Raw genomic sequence first — 20,926 nt, forward strand, 5'->3', positions numbered from 1 at the left:
TTAGGCTCTCCCTCAGCAAAGAGTGCAAGCTGAGGGTAATATTAGGCTCCACAGACAGCACACGTGTTTCTAAATTTGACTACAATCGTTTTCAAATTATCGTGCATACATACAGACAACGTATTCCCAAAAATTCCCATTAATGAGTTTCATCACTTACAATTAGTAACAAGTTTTTTTTGCTTCTGCTGATTATTTTTTTTTCAAATGTCCAATGAGAGCTTTTATTAACAAAAATATTTTTCCCAAGTTAAATTTTTTGTACATATCGTGATCAACTAAAACTATCTAAAAATAGTCACAGCATGAACAAGAATTAGTAAGTAACAAGTCACAAAGGTCAGGTATCGAAAAATTTTAATAGGAAAAATAATCCTTTAGTAATGCTTTCTAAACTCTGCTGAACTTCAATTTTTTACGGTATCCCACAGACCATTTATGGCTTCGCCCGTCTACGGTTTTGCTTGGTAGAGACTTGGACACAAGCAGTACCTAGTTATTATACGCCGTAAATCAAAATATTTAATTATGTAGCGAAGTATCGTGGAACAGGAGGACTTTTATCGGTGACTTCTAAACCTGATGATCCCATAATAAAGGATTGGATGTCTGCCGCAAGAGAGATGGGATTCAAAAATTCGAATGCAAATGCGTACCAGACATCAAGTGAGCTTGAATAATTGCTCAATGGGGGTATTCACTACGAGTTGTAGCGTAATTTACAAAAAATTGAGAATTAATAGTAGCTTCGGATATGTATAAGTTTGTAAGTGAATTTTCAACCCAATTTTTTGTGAGCTTGCGAACTTTGTTTATTTGCTAACATTCGAACTCGTTAATTGGTTCAAGAACTTGTAATGAATATCCCCAGAAATTTGTAGAATTAGAATTTCCGATAATAATAACTTTGATAAATAAGCATTTTTCCCTGTCGACCTGACAACGAAGGATGGGCGGAGATGGAGTACGTATAAAGCCTTCATTCAACCTGCGCTGGATCGGAGCAATTTTAAAGTAATTCGTTATGCGCATGTCACACAGGTAACATCATGTCGATAAATTAACATTATATGATAACCAGTGGAGCAAATTAAAGGATATGTTTGGAAATCAGGTAAATTTTGATTCGACGAAACGTGCCATTGGGGTCACGTACATCAAAAATGGGCGCACATTCAGTCCGACAGCTTCACAGGAAGTAATCCTTTCGGCAGGTGCGATCGGAAGTCCACATATTCTGATGTTGTCTGGAATCGGGCATTCCGACCATTTGGAGTCCTTTGGGGTATGGAAAATTGCCTAAAAATTAAACTCAAAGTTGCAAAAGACCAATTTTAGAAATTTCGGATTAAATTCGAAAATTTCGGACTTGGAACCAAGATTTCGAATCCGAATAATAAAGGCAAATTAATCATGACTCACTACGATAGATTAGAACCATATCAAACCTCCATGTTGGAGATAATCTACAAGATCACGTCCTATCGCTGGCTGGACCTTTCATGTTGAACGATACTGTGTCCTACATTTCCGACAGGGATTTGAGTATGGGAGCTGCGGAGCTCTACCTTCGGAATCATACAGGTAAAAGTAAGCTACACAACAATGAACGGAAAAACATTAAAGATATTGCAAATCAAATTCTAAGGGCCCTTAGCCTCTGACGCCATGGCCGCAATTGGACTTTTTAGTACAGCCCAACCTCCAGAACCGAATTGGCCGAACTTGAATGCAGTATTGTATCCAGTCGGGATCCACAAGTCATTCGGGGAAGACTTTGATTTTATTTTTGGCTTAAAGGATGGAACCATAAAATCATATGTAAATGGATTTATTGGACGGGATGCAAATCTTCTCGGATTTAATCTGGGACTCCCAAAAAGTAGAGGAACAATTCGTCTCCGTTCAGCAAATCCGCTCGATAAACCGGTCGTTGATTTGAACTATTTCAGTCATCCGGACGATATGAAGGAGATGATTCGTGGTAATATACCTATTAGTGGTAATGCGTGATTATGCATAATATGCATAATATGTAAACAAGTCGTAGTTACGCGACATATATTTTCAAATTGATTAGGGTTGAAAATGTTGATTAAACTTTACGAGAAAACTGAAGCTTTTCGGAAATACAATGCGACGTTAATACCAAATCATTTCCCTGGATGCGAACACCATATTTTGAGAAGTGACGAGTATTACGAATGTTTCTTGAGACATTTAACAGGTAAGATATGCAATAGGTGCAGAAAAGAATTTTTGATTTTAATCGATCATGACATAAATTTGTAAGGGACGACGTGGCATCTGAGCTGCAGTGCAAAAATGGGGAGTGCGGATGATCCAAATGCTGTATTAGATTCACGATTGAGGTTCGTAAAGTAATTAAGTTTTACAAGTTTAATTGACCAATAACTTATGGTGGTTTTGAAATTGAAGGGTGCGTGGAGTGAAGGGGCTGCGAGTTGCGGACGCGTCCATAATGCCGAGAATAACAAATGCTAACCTGAACGCACCCGTTATTATGATTGGAGAGAAAGCAGCGAGTATGATATTGGATGATTGGGAGAGAAGTACAGAATTTCAAGGATTTTAAATAAGTCTAATCCACATCTATTAAGAAGGATTTCATTGATATACAAATACAAGCGTATAAGCCCGTCTCCCGCCGGGCGCAAATTATAGGCTGGACATGTCTGTCGGCAGCGGAAGTGAAAGCAAATGTTCCACAAACGAAGAGAAAGTGGAGAAAATTATGCAGATTCTGAATATTTTGAATATTCTATATGTTCTGAATATTTATCTCATATTTGATGGTGTTTAATTGGGAGTAGATGATAACCATAAAAAAACCATCACAAGTTAACTATAATCAGCCTTATACTTTGTCATTTTTTTATTTAATTTGAATTTTCGTGACATTCGAAACTTTACTTTCTTTACTTTCACTTCCGTTGCGGAACACTTCCGTTGCCGACAGACATTTCCAGCTTATAATACAAATATGTTTGTACATTTAAGTGATATGTACAAGTCAAATATCTTAATTTTAAAGCTAGACACTTATTTGAGCTATGTTAGTACATTTAAATGATCTGCATTGACAATAAATGCGAGAAACTAATGCGCATTTGAACACTTCAATTGTGACATGCTTTAATTATTTCATGTTCATATTGTGGGAGTTTGTCATATTTAAGCACCAAATTTCTACAGAATGTCAAAAACATTCATTTATTAAATATGGATCTAAAATTAAATCTAAGCATTGTTGGGCCCATTGGTTCAATTGAATTTTTGTGCTACGTAATGAACTGACTTGAACTAAGAATGAGTTCGTGTTCGTGATCGTGATGAGTACATTTATGCAGATATACATTTGCGTGTATCAAAATCATGCAATAAAATTTGGGTTCCACAATTTGTTCAAAATTATTTAGTTGCTGGTTTAGTCACCCATACACATATATCAAGTTAGAGATAATACAAATTCACCTTCGCTGATCCTGAAAAAAATGGGGAACTGCAACAAATCCTGGTACCTTGGGATTGTTTTTATTATTTTCATAAATTCAATTTTTGAAATATCGACTATGAGTCCTGTTCTGAAACCAGTACGATCTAACAACAATTCAACAACTTCGAAACCTACCCCAACAACATCAACCGGACCAACTCCAACCAATGCCACAGCCAGTCCGCCACCAGTAACTACAACTCTAACATGCTGGTGGCAATGTAGTACACCAACTACAAAACCAACTATGACAACTACACCAACTACAACCACTACACCAACCACAACAACCACACCAACTACGACAACTACACCAGCTACGATAACTGCATACACCAACTACGACAACTACACCAACTACGACAACTACACCAACTACGACAACTACAACAACCAAAATAGATCAACAAGTAGCTCGTATTGGGGTTTACCAACTATAACACAAGCTACACCCACAACACAAAATACACCAATTCCTACAACTGCGCCACCATCAACAACTTCAACAAGTACGATAACTCCACTGATAACCGAGCCGGTCATGGGATTACCTACAGCACCAATACTAACAACATCAGCAACAACAACTGGAACCTTACAAACAATCCCGATTTGCCAAACTAGCAGGGCCGCAGTAGGCGCAGCTGCGGCCAAAATGGGTCGGCAAACTGCAGGAAATGTCCGAATGGCCATAGGTGGCTTGGCGGTGGCGATCGCGTACGGGCCAACTTCGTATTCCAGTTGGCACGCCAACTTGATACCGGCTTGCCACCGGTGGCAAGACCATGGCTCAGACCTGCGGAAATGCTTATACCCATCCAAATGCCACCAGTAATTGCACATATTATTTACTTTTTCATTTGTTATTTATTTTAAAGTATGAAGAAGTGGTAAACACAAATACATATTTTTATAAGGTAAAAGTAAACATTTATACATAACTTCACTGTAATTAACAATCCTCACATTAGTCGTAATTTTAGCTAGAAATATATTTACGGTTAAGCTATTGAATGGATATTCCGGAAATTTATCAAGTTTTATAACCTCGTAAAACTCTGCATATTTTATGGATAGGTTAATATATTTTAATATTACATAAGTACCATCTCCTAAGTAGAAACAATTATCATATTTACTATTAGAAAACTGTTGCGTACTAGATTTCATAATTTTTGTCGCAAAATCAATTGCCTCAATTTCTTGTAAGCGTTTCGCTACTTGATTCAGGTGATAATTTTTAGCATGCAGCATGCTTTTTAGTTTCTGCATATAGCTTTCGAAAGGAAATGCGCTGACCCTGGACAAATTACCAAAATTCAATGCATCATCACAAATGTGTATAATTGAATGCACATTATATATCATAAATTCTGGACCGTAAATTAATTCAACTTCTTTTACGAATTGTATGAGCAACGACCTGGCTACATCATTCCACGATTTTATACTTGCATTAGGAGATAATAATATTGACATCGCTGCTTGTAATTTTAGAAAATTTTTAAACTTATTTAGTGGAAGTGTCTCGCCTAATACTGCTATTCCAGAGTACAGCAAAAAAAGTCTAAATTCAGTGGCCTTGAAATGATTTAGTTCGTCGAGCCCACGAGGTTTGCGTTGAAAATCACGGGATACAAAAGGTCTAAGTCGAATTAAATTTCTAGATAAAATTAAAACTTGTTGTGAACTAAGTCGGTGCGGCAATTTACCTTTCACCCAAATGTTCAATAATTTTTTAGTTACTCCTAGAAAAACTAAATGCATATGGTCAAGTACTATTTGTGACACCAGGCCTAAATTTAATCTCAGCAATTCACTGTCGTATGTGTGATGATCTGCATCCGTTTTTTTAATAAATTTATCATCCGTTCTCTGTGGACATACTGTCTCTCTTAAAATTACTCTTCCAAGCCATTCACCTTCCTGTTCGCATCTTTCACACGAGTTGTAGCTATTATGCTGTTTGCACCCTTTTATAAAACTTCTAGCTGGTGCATCAGCTATTATACAAGATATTTTAAATGCAAATTGTAAGTCTTTAAATAAAATACCAGTCCTTTCTAATTCTAATGCTTCGTCAACAAATTGTTTAAGAAATAAAGTATCTTTTGGCTTTGACATGCCGCAAAATAATCCAATAATAAATGGACTTGAATCTACAGCTTGGTCCAGCATACCAAGAATTGGCCAAAACGACTTAGTATTACTTTGAGAAATCGGTACCCCGTCAATACCAACTGATATTGAAATAATTTTCGAAATAGACTCATGCTGCCATTTTTTAATAATTGGAAAATTGCAATCCGATAATTTTAGTTTTAGCCGTCTTTCCACACCTTTTTTTATACCGAAATAAACTAGTTCACCTCCACCTAGCTTTTCTATAACTATCTGTCGTGGCGTTTTCATTAATGTTCTAGGATCGAGAGGAAGAATATTGTTAATATGTGGATTTATAATGGTTATCAGTTCTCGGAGACACATATGTGTAACATTATGTGCTGTAGCCCACAGACGAAGACTATCTGGCAAAAGTAAAGGAAAATTGATATCTGACTCAACATTTACTTGACTGTTGTCTAATACAAAATCTGAGGGTTCAGCGCTACTTATTTCAGTTTCAACTATTTGAACATTCACTGGTGGCTCTACAATTTCTTCACTAAATAATAATGTCGGCACAGTATTTCCTATCGTCTTACTTCTAATAAATTGCAATATACGTGATGTTGCTTTTCTTCTGCGGCGTAATTCCGTTCTCGGGGTGACTGTATTCATCCTGTCAAATGACGTTGACGACGAGCTGCTCGACCCCCACCTCTGTCACCAGCGTTCTTCAACCAGTTTATTATTGCCTGCTTCACCTCGAAATCTGTTGCTTGGCTAAAGCCTTTATTTGACCGCACCGACTCTAGAAAATCGTTGCAGAACACTTAATCATTTTTAATTATAAGATGGTTTCGAGAATAAATTTTATTAACGTACTTGTGATTAATTTAGGTAATATTGAGTCCTTTATGCCACAAACCGCTTTTTGTCCTTGTCCAGTAAAGCTAACTACTGTTGCGAACTGGTTCGTAAATATTTCAGAAAGAATGCTTCCGGTTACTGCAGAAACATTTTCTCCTCCGTGTAGACTTAGATAATCGATCTGTCGTTAATAAATAGATTAGGTCATACCCAGCGTACGCATAATAAATAAAGTACGCATTAAAATTCTCTGGTACCATTAGGTCACTATTTTTATCAATACCAAGCCAGGTTATGAGGGAAGCTAAACCATCCTTGCTGGTTAAAGGCAGTAGCGGGGCTCCAGTCAATTTAATATTTTTTGCACACGTCGTCCCAAGATTAATGTGCTTCAACTTACTAGAAATTATTTCTAGCTTGGAAATCACCGCATCTTGAAATTCTAATAAAAAAGTTAGTTAATTCCATAGTATAAATATAATAGAAAGGAGAATACACACAATCGTATTTTATTCATACGAATATTATCATACTTCTATTTTCCTCTAGAAACTGTACGAACTGATTTTTAAACTCGACATCCTCTGCCTGGTGGGTTGCGGAAGTGTTTTGATCTCCTCCTCCTGGGTATATTTCTATTTGTCCATGAGGTGGTGCAAATAATGTGTTGTCATTAGCTGCACCTTCATAACCGCCCCTTTCCAAATCGGCTATTATATAAACAGAAAAAAATATCATAACTTAAATTATTAATTATTTATAATACTAATTAAATGATTTAAATTAACATAAACTATGAACTGGCGACGTAAACTAGTGGTTACACCCTTCCGGTTTACCTGTTTCTCTAACTAATCCAAGGCAAAAAGTTGTCGGGTTGTCGTCCTCCAACGTGTTGGATTCGTCGCTAGAATCTTCGGCTACAGCAATTATTTTTTGAAGCTTGTTGCTATTGGAATTACACGGTGGCGGCTTTACTTTGTTTTGTATGCGTTTTCGGATTCGCCTAGAATCTGCCTCCTCAACGGAAGATGGCTCCAAGTTGGAAGCTTCTTCCGCCCTAATTGATGCTTCACGGGCGGTCAAATAATTGTCTAGAAAATAACATAGATAACAGCAAGTAATTAGTTTTGCCATATACTTTTTTGCAACAAACTGCTTACCATACTCTTTCAAAACTCGACAAGAACAGACCAACCAATCCGAAGATGGGGGTTGATGATTGCAAACAAGTTTGGCTAGTTTTGCACCTCGAACTTTTGATGGTGGATATCTGCAGTTCTTCACTTGGGTCCCCCCATTTGCAATAAGTGGCGGAAGAATCCAAGATGACGATATAACGTCAATGGCGTTATCTTCGTCGGGAAATATAACTACTGCAAATTTAATCATGACAAAGTACGTTTAATGGAATAAAGACAAAATACTGATTTGATGGACAGAATGTTGACGGTGTGGAGGTTTTTAAGTTTCCTCTACTTTAAGTAAGAGTTGGGGCATTTTGGTATCTCATTCGAGTCGGGCCGTAGTTGGCAAGAATGTGGCCAGAAGCAAAATCTTAAATACCATTTAAAGCTTGCTATGGCCTGGGATGGGCCGTCGACGGCAAGTAGACAGATTAAGTCCGGCAAATACACTGGTTTGCCGAGTGAAAATGGCGGCGGGAAAGCGGTGGCAAGTACTCGGCTGGATGTCGGCAAAATCTGCGACTCTTTGCCGCCGGTGGCGACTACTTGCCAACTGTTTCAAGAGCCTTTGTGGCACACCGGGATAATCATCACTCTTCCAGCATCCCCCGTACGCGAAAGTTTGTCAATTATGATCTCTCAGTCTACATTAATTGGTGTGGCTTTGTCAATATTGATCTTGCTCGTGGCGTCCGTCCTCATGAGTCTGAGTGCATACCACAAAATATCGGAGTTACAGGTTAGTTCGTAATATTAAAACACATCAATATGTTGGGCGGAGTACCGCATATGCATATGTTTGTATGTTTGTATGCAGGCTTAAAGTGCATTCTGCATTAATATGCATGAGCAAGTACACACATAAATAATTGATAATGTTGCAGAAACGGTTGGAGCAGTTGTCTTACTTTACGATGAATTCGTCCTACTTGAATTCCTCATTTTCAATGGCGAAGAATGAACGTGAGGTGTTTGAAAAACAGAAGACCCCAAATTTAAATTTAGCCTGAGCTGTGGTGACCTAACGCTTTTTGAGTGTGTTGTCATGACCTTGCTTAAAAATGAGTACTTTGATTTAATAAACTCGCAGGTTAACATTCATATGCATGTAGAAATCTATTGGTAAACCACAATACAAATTCTAGCAATACCGTCACATAAAATTCTGCGAATATGTACATACCCAGAATGGAATATGTAAATACTCGGTGAGAATTCCGTATGAATTTTGCTGTCTGGGAGTGTAAACATACATAAATATCTGCATACATATTTTTAAAATTGGCTGGCGTCCTTATTTAAGTACTTTCAAAAACCTTCATGCGGAGAAAGTGTCACAGTTTATCGGAATGCACATAAGCAAATATGATAGTTTTTCAATTGAAAACCTATCCACAAGCATTTAGGTAGTGGCTAAAATCTCCAGTATTTTCCATACATGAATACATATAAATATTTCTTGATCACAAATTTTACAAAAGAATTAGACCCGGTGTCAGTAGCATTCTTCGGAGTTTTTTTCCCAGTTTTTTACAGTGTCGAATCAAGTTTTTGTGTACCAATACAGCTAATTATATTGCCACCATGCTATTAACAATATTGTGTGGCGTTCTTATTTGTATTTTGTCTCCCTTAAGATTAGAGCTGCTCATCACTTTGCTGAATGCACATCATGCATCGTCGAATAAACGACGAGTGCAGATATTGCAAAAATGAATTAAACAAATTCCTTCTGATGATGGAGATGACAAAACAAGTTTTTTTTCACACTCCTCTATCCACTATTAATTTGAACTTGCAAAGATTGCATATTACTTATGTACTCCTACATACTTGTTGCCTAAACTACACGTGGTTATATTCATTATCTGTAAAAGTGATAACTTCAAACCGGTCGATATTGATGTCCCACATCAAGTTTACTTTTACGTTGTAACGAAATTAAATTTCAATTTTACCCAAATATCTACTCGTCACAAAGGCTGATTTAATTTAGTAGTGGTTCATCTTTTGTTTGATATTGGTCTTTAAAATTTGGTTTTTTATCCCAAAAAATACAAAGATGTGGATGATCTTAGTTTCTGCATTTTTGGTCATCTTTGTCACTCCCATCTCCTCGGCTAAATATGGCGCTGAGGATTCGTTGTCACTATTCTCTGGATTAACACTAAAACATTTCCTTGCCCAAAGCTCTGGTCAGTTGAGGATTGGGAATCAGGTTCTCAAGTTTCCGCAAGATCTTGAAAAAATTTTTGGCAATGTAAGCCACGGGATTGGACGGAGTATTGGAGAGGAGGAGGAGGAGGTGGTACACCATCTACCACACCCACCACCCTTACGACGTCATCACATGGAAGAAAAAGCTGAACGGGACTTGAGTCTGATCTCCATTGGGAATTTCTTTCGGCTCGGATGCGTCGTTATGCACTTGCAAGAAATTCAAGAAAGTGTCAAATTCGAGTTGGAAAAGAGAGGGGGTCACGGGCCACACCCACCGGCACATCATGGTTCGTATTTTTAAGGATGATTTTATATGAAAACTTACTTATTTGAAATATTTTGCATTTCAGAATTTTGATGTATACAATCTGAAACGAGACGAATCTCATCTTGCAATATTTCCACCACCACCACAAAGTACAACTTATGAAAATTTGTAAACTATGATTTATTTATAAATTATGAAATTTTATTTATTGTATCACCATATTTTTTTAATTAAAAATATACAAATTAATTTAAAAATCTTTGCATATTAATAACTTATTTACTACGACGCATAAATACACCTCACTCACTAAACAGAGTCAAGTCTGGTCAGGACATTCTGCAAATTTTTTAGTCTGGTTAACGTGGCATTAAAATCCTTCGTTAAACTAGCATCGACTCGATTGGTTAGCTCGACGGTACTTCTGCTTTCATCAGAGGATGATACAGCAGTAGTATTTTTACGCTGCTTCTTCTCACCAATTTTTCTCCTCCTTGCAATGCCAGGGATCCGAATGCCTGCATCTTTCCGTAGATTATTCGCCAATTCGAGCGTTTGCGTCCCAGTCGCCGTCGTGTAAGCGATGAGGCGTAAAATATCAGCGTGAATTCCCATAATTTCTCTGGCAAGTTCTAATTTTTGTTCTTTTTTCATAACGGCACGTTCCTTTTCCCGTCGTGCTTTCTCTTTCATTTCTTCGATTTCTTTTTCCTCCTCAGTTTTTACGGGTCTCCTTCTCTCGTGTTTTCGTCTCATTTTACGAAGAGGTTTCTTTTCTCGTGTAAATTCTCTATTCAAAAAGAAATTTGTCTATAAAAAGTGTGGCCAGTTCTTTATCATAATTACAATTATATTCCAAGGTTTTTGCACTTGGGGGATTGCTTGGGGAGTAATTCGATGCTAATGTCAGTTTATAATTTAAAAATCCGGAGTTTGAATAATTTACGCTCTTAATTTTTTGAATTTCTCCAGAGCCAGATTTTTTTAATTCGAATAAACTGATTAGCATCTAATTAATTCCCAAGCAACCCCCCAAGTGCAAAAACCTTGATTGTATCCATTATTTGATAAAAGTCTCACTTCCACATCAGGGCGGCCGTGTAAAGGACTGCGACCGGAGTAACCGTTGTGACCAGGGGAATTTCTGAGAAGCGTTTGCCACCCTTGATGACAAATTCGTTAAGTTGACGACACCTCTTGTGCAGACATTTCCGGTTAAGGAAATAATTGGTAGCAGTTAGTGGGCGATGATGTGGCGATACAAATTCACTGACACTTTGGTAATGTTGTACCACCTCGTTTGAGATGGGTGGTGGTGGGGATGCTGGTTGGTACCGGATCACTGGCAGTGATTCCGGTACTTTGACTAGATAACCCATTCCTAACGTTTGGCTGGAGAATGTTGGCACTATATTTAAGAATAAGAAACTAATAAAAACTATGCACATTGTCAGGAATTCTTTAGATGATAACATTTTCCTTCCTGCCTCTTCATGTGGCGACAGGTATTAGTATGATACATAAATAAGTACGTAGAGATCCTACCGAATGGCACATGTATACACACATGCAGAGCGTACTGCACAAAAAAAAACGACCCACTTTATTCCCACGCCGTGAGGATTAAGTTACTTAAAAATTGTGTGCGATACGAAGATAACTTGTTGTATGGCCATGTGTGTGATTACAGAGTACACAGCGTTGACTTGTGGTTTGGGGTCGAAAGAATGAGTAGAAGTTGCACCACTTTTTGTTCTCTGAAATTAAAAAAACATGCAGATGCACTCAAATTGTAAGAATTCTAAGAAAATGAGGAAGAGACGGAGGCAAGGTCAGCTTTTTCTCTAGTTTGCAAGTGATTGACCATAAATTTGATTGATTTCGATTTCATTACATTCATGCAGCAGCAAAGACACACATTTGCTTTTATTGCCAAGAACCGGATGCCACTGGTTTGGTTAATTGAAAAGTAAAATGTAGGGCCATCATCATTTTCTTATGTTTGTGATTGTTACGTTTATGTACATGCAAAAATTTTAAAACCGGTATCATTCCAATTAAGATTGTAATTTTGTTAAGTAATTTTATTATTAATGAGCTCTACGGCGTAAAATGTGTAAAGCAGGTTTTTATTAATCTACAAATCAGGTTCATGCATATTTAAGGGGGGCGCGTATTGGTGGGTGTAGTTTGAGCTTTGGTAGGTCTTCTATTTTTATTGACCGGGTTATCTTTGCTTTTATCTTTTGTTGAGTGACTTCCACTAACTCTCTCTCCACCAGGTTCGGCATGACCAGTTCGGATGTCGTGTATCACATTTACAAGTTCGAGATCGTGGGCAGCCTTGTTGAAGGATTCGGAAATGATGGTGATTACTTCACGAGCTATGCCAAGTTTTTTGGAGATAAGTCCGATCTCTTTTGATTCCTCTTCCTCCTCTTCTTCCTTGGGCTCTGGATGATGATGGTGTTGCGCTTGCATGTTGTGACTGGAATTGAGTGAGGCAATATGTCATTATGCATTTAATGAATACTTTTTTCAATAGTCATTTCACTCTGATTCTGATTGTAGACCGGAAGCGCATCAGGAAGCGCATCAGGAATCTATCAGTATTCAATTCTCTCTAATATAGAGCATACATATTGAAGTTGCATTTTTCAAAATTCCGGCATTTTTATACAACCAACAATATCGAAACCTAAAAATTCCGAATGTCTATGTAAACGTAGCACTCAGAATCCGTATAAAAATGACTATTGCGTCTATTGTGTCTAATAATTATTGATAATATTATAAAAATCGAGACTCACTTGGCAATCGTCACATAAAGCACGACCAGAATGATAGAAAAGCTAAAAATGTACGGAGACTCGAACAAAGTTGTTATCAAATTTCTACCCTGGAGGTTAGGATTTATTTTTGTATCGAGGTGGGATGAAAAATTCCAAAGCTGTCAAAAATTGCAAATATTAAAATATGCATAATACCCTAAAAATAATAGGAAAAAGTATTCTGTTTACCCCGTTTGATCTTTGTCTAAGTACTTGAAGATGATTTCCTTCTGGGTTAATTAATGTGTTAAAATTATTGTTCCTCGTGGATGCACTAAGATGTGGGTGGAGAAGCTGAAGCAGGACTAGTATTTCTAGAAATTTGATTGGTCGGTGAGTTAAGCGGACTAGGAAATTTATGGCGATGAATTTCATTATTATCAATACAGCCTAGTATATCAGAGTTAAAGGTAGTAAACGGTAGGCACAGCAAATTTGTGACATGTTGTGTGTTAGGAAGACAAAGTGAGAATACACATTCTCACTATGCAGTTAGCACCAGTTAGTACCTCGTGGCAAGATGAGGATGAAAGTGGTACATTGTTGCATGTGCATCGCATCAATTTTCACTTACTGTCAGGTTAAAACATGAGTTGTAATTAGGCTCGAAGTTAAGTGGAAATAGGTATATGAATATCTCTTTTTGAGTAATTTGGCGTAGTAAAACAAGTCGTATTAAATTCTCAAAAGATGATACATGTTGAAAGAAACCAAAAGGGGTTGAGCAGGGGATTCTTGTTTGCAGACATGCAATTTTAGTGCTCCTGAATAAATTCATAGGTTTTTAAAGAGTATGTACTTAAATTGTCATTACGAAGGAATGAAAATATTTTCATAGCATGATAACATGAAGAAATAAGATTTAAGCTCAAAATTATTACTGCAAATTATTCCTTGATTCGCCCTCTAACATTCTAAAGTTGTGCACCTTAAATTGTTTCGAATGAGCGTCAAGTTCAATATCAGGTGTTCAGAGTTGTTATATTTAAATACTTTGGTATTTAAGATCAGTATTTAAATACCGGATTTGGATATTTATTATTTATTATTTAAAATCCAGATACTGAATTTCAAGTATTTATTATTTAAGTACCTGAGTGCATGAAATGTATTTAACTAGTTATATAGTATTTAAATACTTTAAATGTTGCAAGTATTTAGAAATTAATCATTTAAATATTAATTTTCTTCTATATGATGCAAAACTCGGATTTCGGACGTTGTTAACTAACGAATTCATAGCATTCATTTTGTGTTCTGAGGTATAGATTAATTTCATAGGAGCAAGATCAAGCAGTTTATTACAACTCGTGTCTCAAAACATTTGAAAATTAATCAAATATGGGTGAAAATTTTAGTTAAATTGAAAATTTAAAGAAATGATTTGTATTTAGCTTTTATATGCTTATTCACATTTGTTACTCATTTTCAGCTCGTAACATAAATTATTAATTCCACATATTAGTCTAATTTTCACATATATTACCAAACATTTCTAGTAGTTAAACAAGCCTTAAAGCTTATCTATTAAGCAAATGATTTATTTTAAGGCTACCTCATATTGTTTGTTCAAGTTTGTTGGCGATTCTACTTGAGAGTATAGATCTAAACTATTGAGTTGGTAATTCAGATGTTACCACTATTTAAACACTATTTAAAGAGTATTTAAATAACTAGTACTTAAATACTTAAGATATATTCAGGTATTTAAGTAATTGAGTATTTAAATACCTAGTCAAAATACGAGTATTCAAGTATTTAGTATTTAAATATTTAAAATAAATTCAGTTATTTAAGTATTTCATACTTAAATACCACTCAAATATTCAAGTATTTAGAAATGAAGTATTTAAATACTTTTGAGGTATTTAAAACAACTCTGCAGGTGTTTGGGTCGAAGCGAAGTCTGGGGGTTGCCGGTTAGAATCACTGTCTACACCTTTCTATGTACATAATCACACCCTACTGGATATTTTCAGGGAATTTTATTAGTATTTTGGAACAGGTATAGTAAAACTGAGCATAAAAAAGTCCAATAACGGCCACAATCTATTATTATCTACTCCCTTTGACCCTTAATAATTAAAAAAATGAAGAGCCAAACATACTTCATTTAATACTTTACTCCATATTCAACACCCTCCACAAAGGCATTCACATTTTGTCCAACTTTGTCTACAGTTTTGCAAAACTTAAATTTTGCTATGAATTTGCCCTTTATCAGAATCATAGCGGCCATGGTTTTGGTCAGCATGGAAAATTCACATCTTGCCGTGGAGGCGGTTGACAATCATCCAGCTAATGAGGTAAGCATCATGAGCTGACATATGTACATATTTATCTGTGAAAATGTTGAGTTTCTGTATTATTGAATTTTCAGACTAGGGATTTGAACTGGGTGAAACATTGGCTAATTAATATCAATATTAACTAAAATTAAACTATGATGGCTGCAGGATGCATTTATTTCGTAGTTACATAATTTAAATTATGTCAACCTGTTAATATTTCCAGTGGTTCTGCTGTAACCAACTCACTCAGAAAGTGGACTCCCTGCAGAATCAGTTTAATTCATTAAGTACAGATTTAGTAAAATTAGAACAAAGTTAAACTTATTTGGTCATTTTTATCATAATGAATGCATCTGATTTGTAGTTCCTTCTGGCTTCATTTACACCCAGTATCCTGGACAAGCCGATCCAACCACGCTTTTCCCAACGTACACTTGGACTGATGTCACGACGGAATATGCAGGCCAATTCTTTCGGGCTGAGGGGGGAAATTCGGCCACTTTTGGTACTCCTCAGGCAGAGAGCAGTCCCAAGATAACCACAATTAGTTGGGGAAATGCTGCACCGGGGACGACCTGGCCGACTTCGATCCAAATTGCGGATGGGGTATCGCCACACATGTTCGTCTCAACTGGGGGAGACGGTCCTGTGGATGGGATTAGTGTTACTGCGACAGGTTATGCGACCGAAGTTAGGCCAGTAAACCAGGCCATCAGAATTTGGAAGAGGGTTTGATTTAGTCCAGTTGTGCAAGATGTTTATCTTTGAAATTAGAAATATTAGCGTTGATTTGTTTAGATAATTAATAATCTTTCAAATTAAGCTGTAAAATTACGAATAAATCGAGAGGATGTTACATTAGCACTGTTTATGTACGTACTTGTGTACATTGAGGATTTGTTCATACGCTAAATATACCTCATATTAATGTGCTAAAATTTGGAATGTAGTGAAAGATCTGTAAGAGGAGAAAGAATGTTTTGAAATTTCCATATCATAAATCAATGAATAATCAAATGCACAATTACAAAGTTTTTTTTTACTTCGCTGTGGTTTCTTAGAAGTGCATAGTCATAAATTTACATATTTATTAACAGTGTAAGGTAAGTTTATACTGGAAATTGTAGTTGCGTTCAAAATGACTTCTTCTGGGTATGGAATACCTTCCGACGAGCTATTTACAACTTGTTCTTGTCCAAGCAGTCCACAATTTTCCACTCCCGCAGCCGTTAATGGGATGCACAACAGCCTCGTTATAAACCCATCAAAGACATCCACCGCTGCGTTAACTTGATTCAGAATGATATCAGTTCGCTGGTAAGTTTCCGTGGCTTGCGTTGTTGTCACTAATAGAGAAATTATGTAAGTAAATGAAAATTAATTGTAAAAAAACAATTTGATTTTGTTATTTAAGAACAAATGGTACCTTGCTCGTCTCCAGTGTCAAATTGTTCATCGTGACAATTAACGTACGATATGGTGAGACAAACAACGAAAAACAGTTGTATCAACATTTTGATTTAATTGAAGCTAGTACAATCAGTTGCGCAATACGTTTATTAACAGCAATTAAAGATAAGTTGTTTCATAAGTATCTAGGTAAGTATGTATGTGTTTACCCTGAAAGTAAATTTCTGGACATATTTCTGGTTCTGGAACAAGGCTGTTATATATATGATAGATTTTGAGGTACTCTACCCCAATTTCATAAAACTGGAACTCGTGTTTTATGCGGATTAGGCCTCAGAAACAATGGATATTACATGCCTGCATTTTGAATGGATTTATGTATGTACATACATACTTACATATGTGACCAGCATACGCTTTTCAGAACGTGTAATCTTGGCGCATGCATTGATTCATTTACACATTAATTGCATATGAAATTAATCATGTAGTTATACACCTACTGGAAGGTCGCAAGGTACTTTTCTCATGGCGACATGCCAACATTTCTAACATATACATACATTATTTATAGCTGCATGCAGGTGAAGTTATGTACTAGGAAAGTCGCATATGCATAATTTTCTTCTGGATAGTACAACTTATTCTCCCAACTGCATACCGCTTTCTAAAATCGCAAAGTCACAAAGGATTCTAACTAAATACACTTATTCTTGCTGGACTTGAGAAACTTCACATCGAAAGAGCATTTTAGAGTTTTGAAATTGCTGAAAGTTTCTGGAGCAATAAATAAATAAAATGTCTAAATGTACCCACACTTTTAGTGCTTACGATCTTAAAAATTGGGACAATTAACCTTTAATCAATTGGACTAATTTCTCACATGTTTTTTGTACCGGTTTATGGCATAACCATTTTATTTAATACTGAAGATAAGTTTATTTTATGACCCGTCAAGTTTGTAATTTTAAACTAAATAAATATAAAAGTAAGTAAATTATGGAAGATTTTTCTTTCTCTCATCATAAGTCAACTCCTTGTCCCTCATGTACTGTTGATATGTCCCCCGAAAAAGTTCTAACTGTGTAACTTTGCGATTTTTTGTCTGAAATTCCTCCAAGGTTTGTTCAAATATTGGTTTTAGCATTGAGAGTTTTGACTGACACACGGTCGGAAAGAGGTGGTGGAGGGGATGCTCTCCGAACGTGGTCGAAATGGCGAGCAACGTCGAATGGACGGCGTCATTCTTCTCAAGAACGGTATCCAGTTGACGCAGGCTATAGGGCAAAATAATACAAAAATTGTTATCGTGGAGATTTGTGTCCATATTTAAATTCAACTTCATATTTTTAAGATAAATCACTGGGTATTTGTCCTCGGTAATTTCTAAACCTACGTTAACATAGTAAAGTTTATGGATTTTACATAGTTTACTATGTAACATTAGTAACATAGTTTACTATGTTACTAATGTTCATGTGAATAAACATGTAGAGGCAATTCACGTAGTCGTTTGTAACTTGAAAATCGACAAATTTTGCAAAATAATTTATAAACTTTAAAAAAACTTCCTTTAAGTAAGTTTACACGAATTTGTAGGGCAATTTTCGTTAGAAATATGTGCAAAATTTTGTAAGATTACAGAATTTACGGGTTTTGCAATGCTACCAAGCGCGAATTGGCTTATAGATTCATTACTAAATTTATCAGCAGTTGCAACACACAAGATAGAATATCCACAGCATGATATAAATTTTAACTCAGCAAGTTTAATTTTTCATGAACCAAGATATTTTCACAGAAAATTCATGGAGGCGTTGTACATACAAAAGACCCCCAACACAATGAACAAGGACTCCGGCATGGAAATTAACCCAATTTGGTCGTCGCTAATGGTTCCATTTCTCAAACAACCATAAATTATTTCGATTTTAATTTTCAAGTCTCTGGGAATAATAATAATTGATTTGTAATATTTTCCGTCCTGATGACGAGATCGAAAGCTTGACACCATTTAGAAAACAATAAAGTTTTTCTCATTTGTACATCCACAATGTCAGTAAATAATAGTTCTCCTAAATTTATCATTCATTACCCAAAATCGCAATCAGAAATTGGTTGGTCCCCATCGTGAAAGCATGCAGGATGATGATGTGAATTGGATAAGAAACCGATCCAGTAGGACGCCCCGGCAAAAACGATAAGGAAGCATTTTATCCCCGTCTACAAAATTTACATAAATTTCGGATAAGTAATTGACTTAATTTCAAATAAATATTCAAAGTTTAGTGCATGGAAAACTTTTTTTAAATTGCATACCAGAATATCTGGAGAGAAATAAAAGAATCCCAAAACTTGGAGTGCGATCAGACCTTGTTCCGGTCGAACTTCTTTTCTGAACAGCAATCTTATCCATGATATGAACGATAAGGTGAAAAGCTGCGTGTAGAAAATGTGAGCCAAGAATGGAGTAGCAACGCCTCGAATATATCCACGCTTATCCTTCCCCGGCCGAGTGTCCAGGATAATCGACAGCGATTCCGATTCGTAATCCAGCACAGTATTGGGGAACATGTGGTGACTCAAGTTGTGCGTGATTCTGAAGTCGTAGCTGGTAAAGGGACACAAGTCCAGGTAGAAACGCCGCCAAGTGTCTTTCATGTGTGCAAAATTATGAGCACAGACGACACTCATGCCGAGCAGGAAACCGGACATGATTTGGACCAGGGTGGACGAGTAGGATGCACCGACAAGGGCCGTGGTCGCATACAGTAGCACAAGACTGTCTTGCAACATAGTTAAAGCGGGACTTGGTCCTGTTCCGATTTCCTGTTGAAATTTGTGAAGAAATTTGTTTAGATTGCTTAATTAAACAAATTATAAATTCATATTTAATCGGGAATTGGATTTGCGACAAAATGAAATGAATTTTGTGGGTGTCGAGTATTTAATAAAGAAAATTATTAAGAATATGCTTAATAAGTCGGTAAATCCTGAAATAGGAACGGTATCCTTCTGCTAATACACCACCGAATATTGACCAAAAACTGTATGATGTCTAACCTCAAGTAATGGACGAACTCTTCTCTTCAACGTCTTATAAAATCCATCCTCTTCAAAAGTATATGGAGAATTCCGCACATGACCGACGTCTGCATCTCGGACATAATACTTTGCCAAAATAGCATCTACTTTTTCTACATTAACGAGGTGAGAAGTTTCGAATGCTTCCGTGATATCCGTACCGCGAGTCGTCTCTATCCAATCCCTCCCGCCGGGGTGGAGGTCAATAAAACTGGAAAGATTGTACAGCTTGTCGTGAACCCTCCAAAGCGATGTGGACCCCAGATTGTCCACTTTCCGCTTTGCTGCATTTGTATGAAACATGGACAAATTATAGTTTTTTTATCCAAATTATTAAGTTAGTTGATTCTTACCTCTCAACCAGTCCGACCCCGTTGGAAATTTGACACCGGTTTCCACAAATTTGCGAAAATTCGGGTAGCTTGACTCAACATACGTACCTGACATTGTTATTGTTTGGAAATTTTCACTTTTTCGTCAAATCGAGTCCCTGTGTGTGGCACTGAGTGCGAAATAATACTGCGGGGTAATCTTTACCGTGACATGGATTGATAAACGGAACATGTTTCGCATGCGAAGTTTGTCCTGTGAATGAGAAAAAGAGGACGAGCACGAGATCGGGTGGATTCTGTGGTACGTTGGAATTTGGGTACAAATGCCAATCATCAAGATTGCAGTCTGTCATTAAATCAATGAGCTATCTTATCAGAGACACGAAACGATACTGGCTTTACATCAATTGTCTACGTGAAACAGGACAAACAAACCATGACCATGCATTATGCTTACGTTCGTGTATGACTTCTGTCTGCCTGGAGTATGAAATCTAGTTTTTTGCGAAGGTTTTAAATGGTCCACTGAGTGGTGAGACATGTCCTATGCCAGCCAATGTCAATTTCTTGATTATTGACCTGCTGAAACCAGTTTCGTTGGAATTTGCACACGTCAATGGGATCCAGGTGGGTTTCGTTCAGTTCAGGGTCATTTTATAGGGTAGGGCATCACCTGAGGAGGTGAAGAAGGTGAATTTAAAATGCGAAGTGCATCTTGTTGTATTTTACGAAAAGCATGTACCCTAAGATCCGATTCGAAATGATCGTTGTAAGTTCTGCATGTTATTATTTGTATGCAGATATTTTGCACAC

The 20,926-nt window shown here is 36.7% G+C and overlaps 6 protein-coding genes across 7 annotated transcripts; 2 read left to right on the forward strand and 4 right to left on the reverse strand.

Annotated features, from left to right (window-relative positions):
- The first annotated feature begins 949 nt into the window (after nt 1-949).
- LOC110862023 (glucose dehydrogenase [FAD, quinone]) lies at nt 950-2,596 on the forward strand. Its single transcript, XM_022111203.1, has 7 exons — nt 950-964; nt 1,082-1,285; nt 1,431-1,584; nt 1,649-1,984; nt 2,081-2,227; nt 2,294-2,372; nt 2,440-2,596. Exons 1-7 carry the CDS (start codon nt 950-952, stop codon nt 2,594-2,596), a joined length of 1,092 nt encoding a protein of 363 aa, XP_021966895.1.
- A 1,474-nt stretch (nt 2,597-4,070) lies between these two features.
- LOC118438371 lies at nt 4,071-8,276 on the reverse strand. The gene is made up of 5 exons (XM_035858399.1): nt 7,330-8,276; nt 7,024-7,200; nt 6,748-6,932; nt 6,506-6,671; nt 4,071-6,431 (listed from the first exon to the last, which is right to left on the reverse strand). The coding sequence occupies exons 1-5, from the start codon at nt 7,880-7,882 to the stop codon at nt 6,295-6,297; spliced, it is 1,218 nt and encodes a 405-aa protein (XP_035714292.1). The 5' UTR covers nt 7,883-8,276; the 3' UTR covers nt 4,071-6,294.
- Nucleotides 8,277-10,249: 1,973 nt separating this feature from the next.
- Nucleotides 10,250-11,544, reverse strand: LOC118436313. Its single transcript, XM_035854112.1, has 2 exons — nt 11,246-11,544; nt 10,250-10,955 (listed from the first exon to the last, which is right to left on the reverse strand). The coding sequence occupies exons 1-2, from the start codon at nt 11,542-11,544 to the stop codon at nt 10,475-10,477; spliced, it is 780 nt and encodes a 259-aa protein (XP_035710005.1). The 3' UTR covers nt 10,250-10,474.
- A 678-nt stretch (nt 11,545-12,222) lies between these two features.
- Nucleotides 12,223-13,541, reverse strand: LOC110842132. The gene is made up of 3 exons (XM_022087844.2): nt 13,186-13,541; nt 12,976-13,115; nt 12,223-12,653 (listed from the first exon to the last, which is right to left on the reverse strand). Exons 1-3 carry the CDS (start codon nt 13,369-13,371, stop codon nt 12,326-12,328), a joined length of 654 nt encoding a protein of 217 aa, XP_021943536.2. The 5' UTR covers nt 13,372-13,541; the 3' UTR covers nt 12,223-12,325.
- A 74-nt stretch (nt 13,542-13,615) lies between these two features.
- LOC110862122 lies at nt 13,616-16,148 on the forward strand. Of its 2 annotated transcripts, XM_035858408.1 has the most exons (5): nt 13,616-15,001; nt 15,221-15,302; nt 15,377-15,394; nt 15,511-15,574; nt 15,652-16,148. In XM_035858408.1, the coding sequence occupies exons 2-5, from the start codon at nt 15,234-15,236 to the stop codon at nt 16,020-16,022; spliced, it is 522 nt and encodes a 173-aa protein (XP_035714301.1). In that variant the 5' UTR covers nt 13,616-15,001; nt 15,221-15,233; the 3' UTR covers nt 16,023-16,148. The 2 variants fall into 2 exon arrangements, with proteins under 2 accessions (XP_035714301.1, XP_021967010.2); XM_022111318.2 differs by having other exon boundaries at nt 13,616-15,302.
- A 612-nt stretch (nt 16,149-16,760) lies between these two features.
- Nucleotides 16,761-20,600, reverse strand: LOC110862210 (cytochrome b5-related protein). Its single transcript, XM_022111420.2, has 5 exons — nt 20,135-20,600; nt 19,761-20,065; nt 19,017-19,526; nt 18,793-18,920; nt 16,761-17,974 (listed from the first exon to the last, which is right to left on the reverse strand). Exons 1-5 carry the CDS (start codon nt 20,226-20,228, stop codon nt 17,695-17,697), a joined length of 1,317 nt encoding a protein of 438 aa, XP_021967112.1. The 5' UTR covers nt 20,229-20,600; the 3' UTR covers nt 16,761-17,694.
- Nucleotides 20,601-20,926: the final 326 nt, after the last annotated feature.

Source organism: Folsomia candida, unplaced genomic scaffold, assembly GCF_002217175.1.
Source record: "Folsomia candida strain VU population unplaced genomic scaffold, ASM221717v1 Fcan01_Sc001, whole genome shotgun sequence".
In the NCBI taxonomy this organism is placed as follows: domain Eukaryota; kingdom Metazoa; phylum Arthropoda; class Collembola; order Entomobryomorpha; family Isotomidae; genus Folsomia; species Folsomia candida.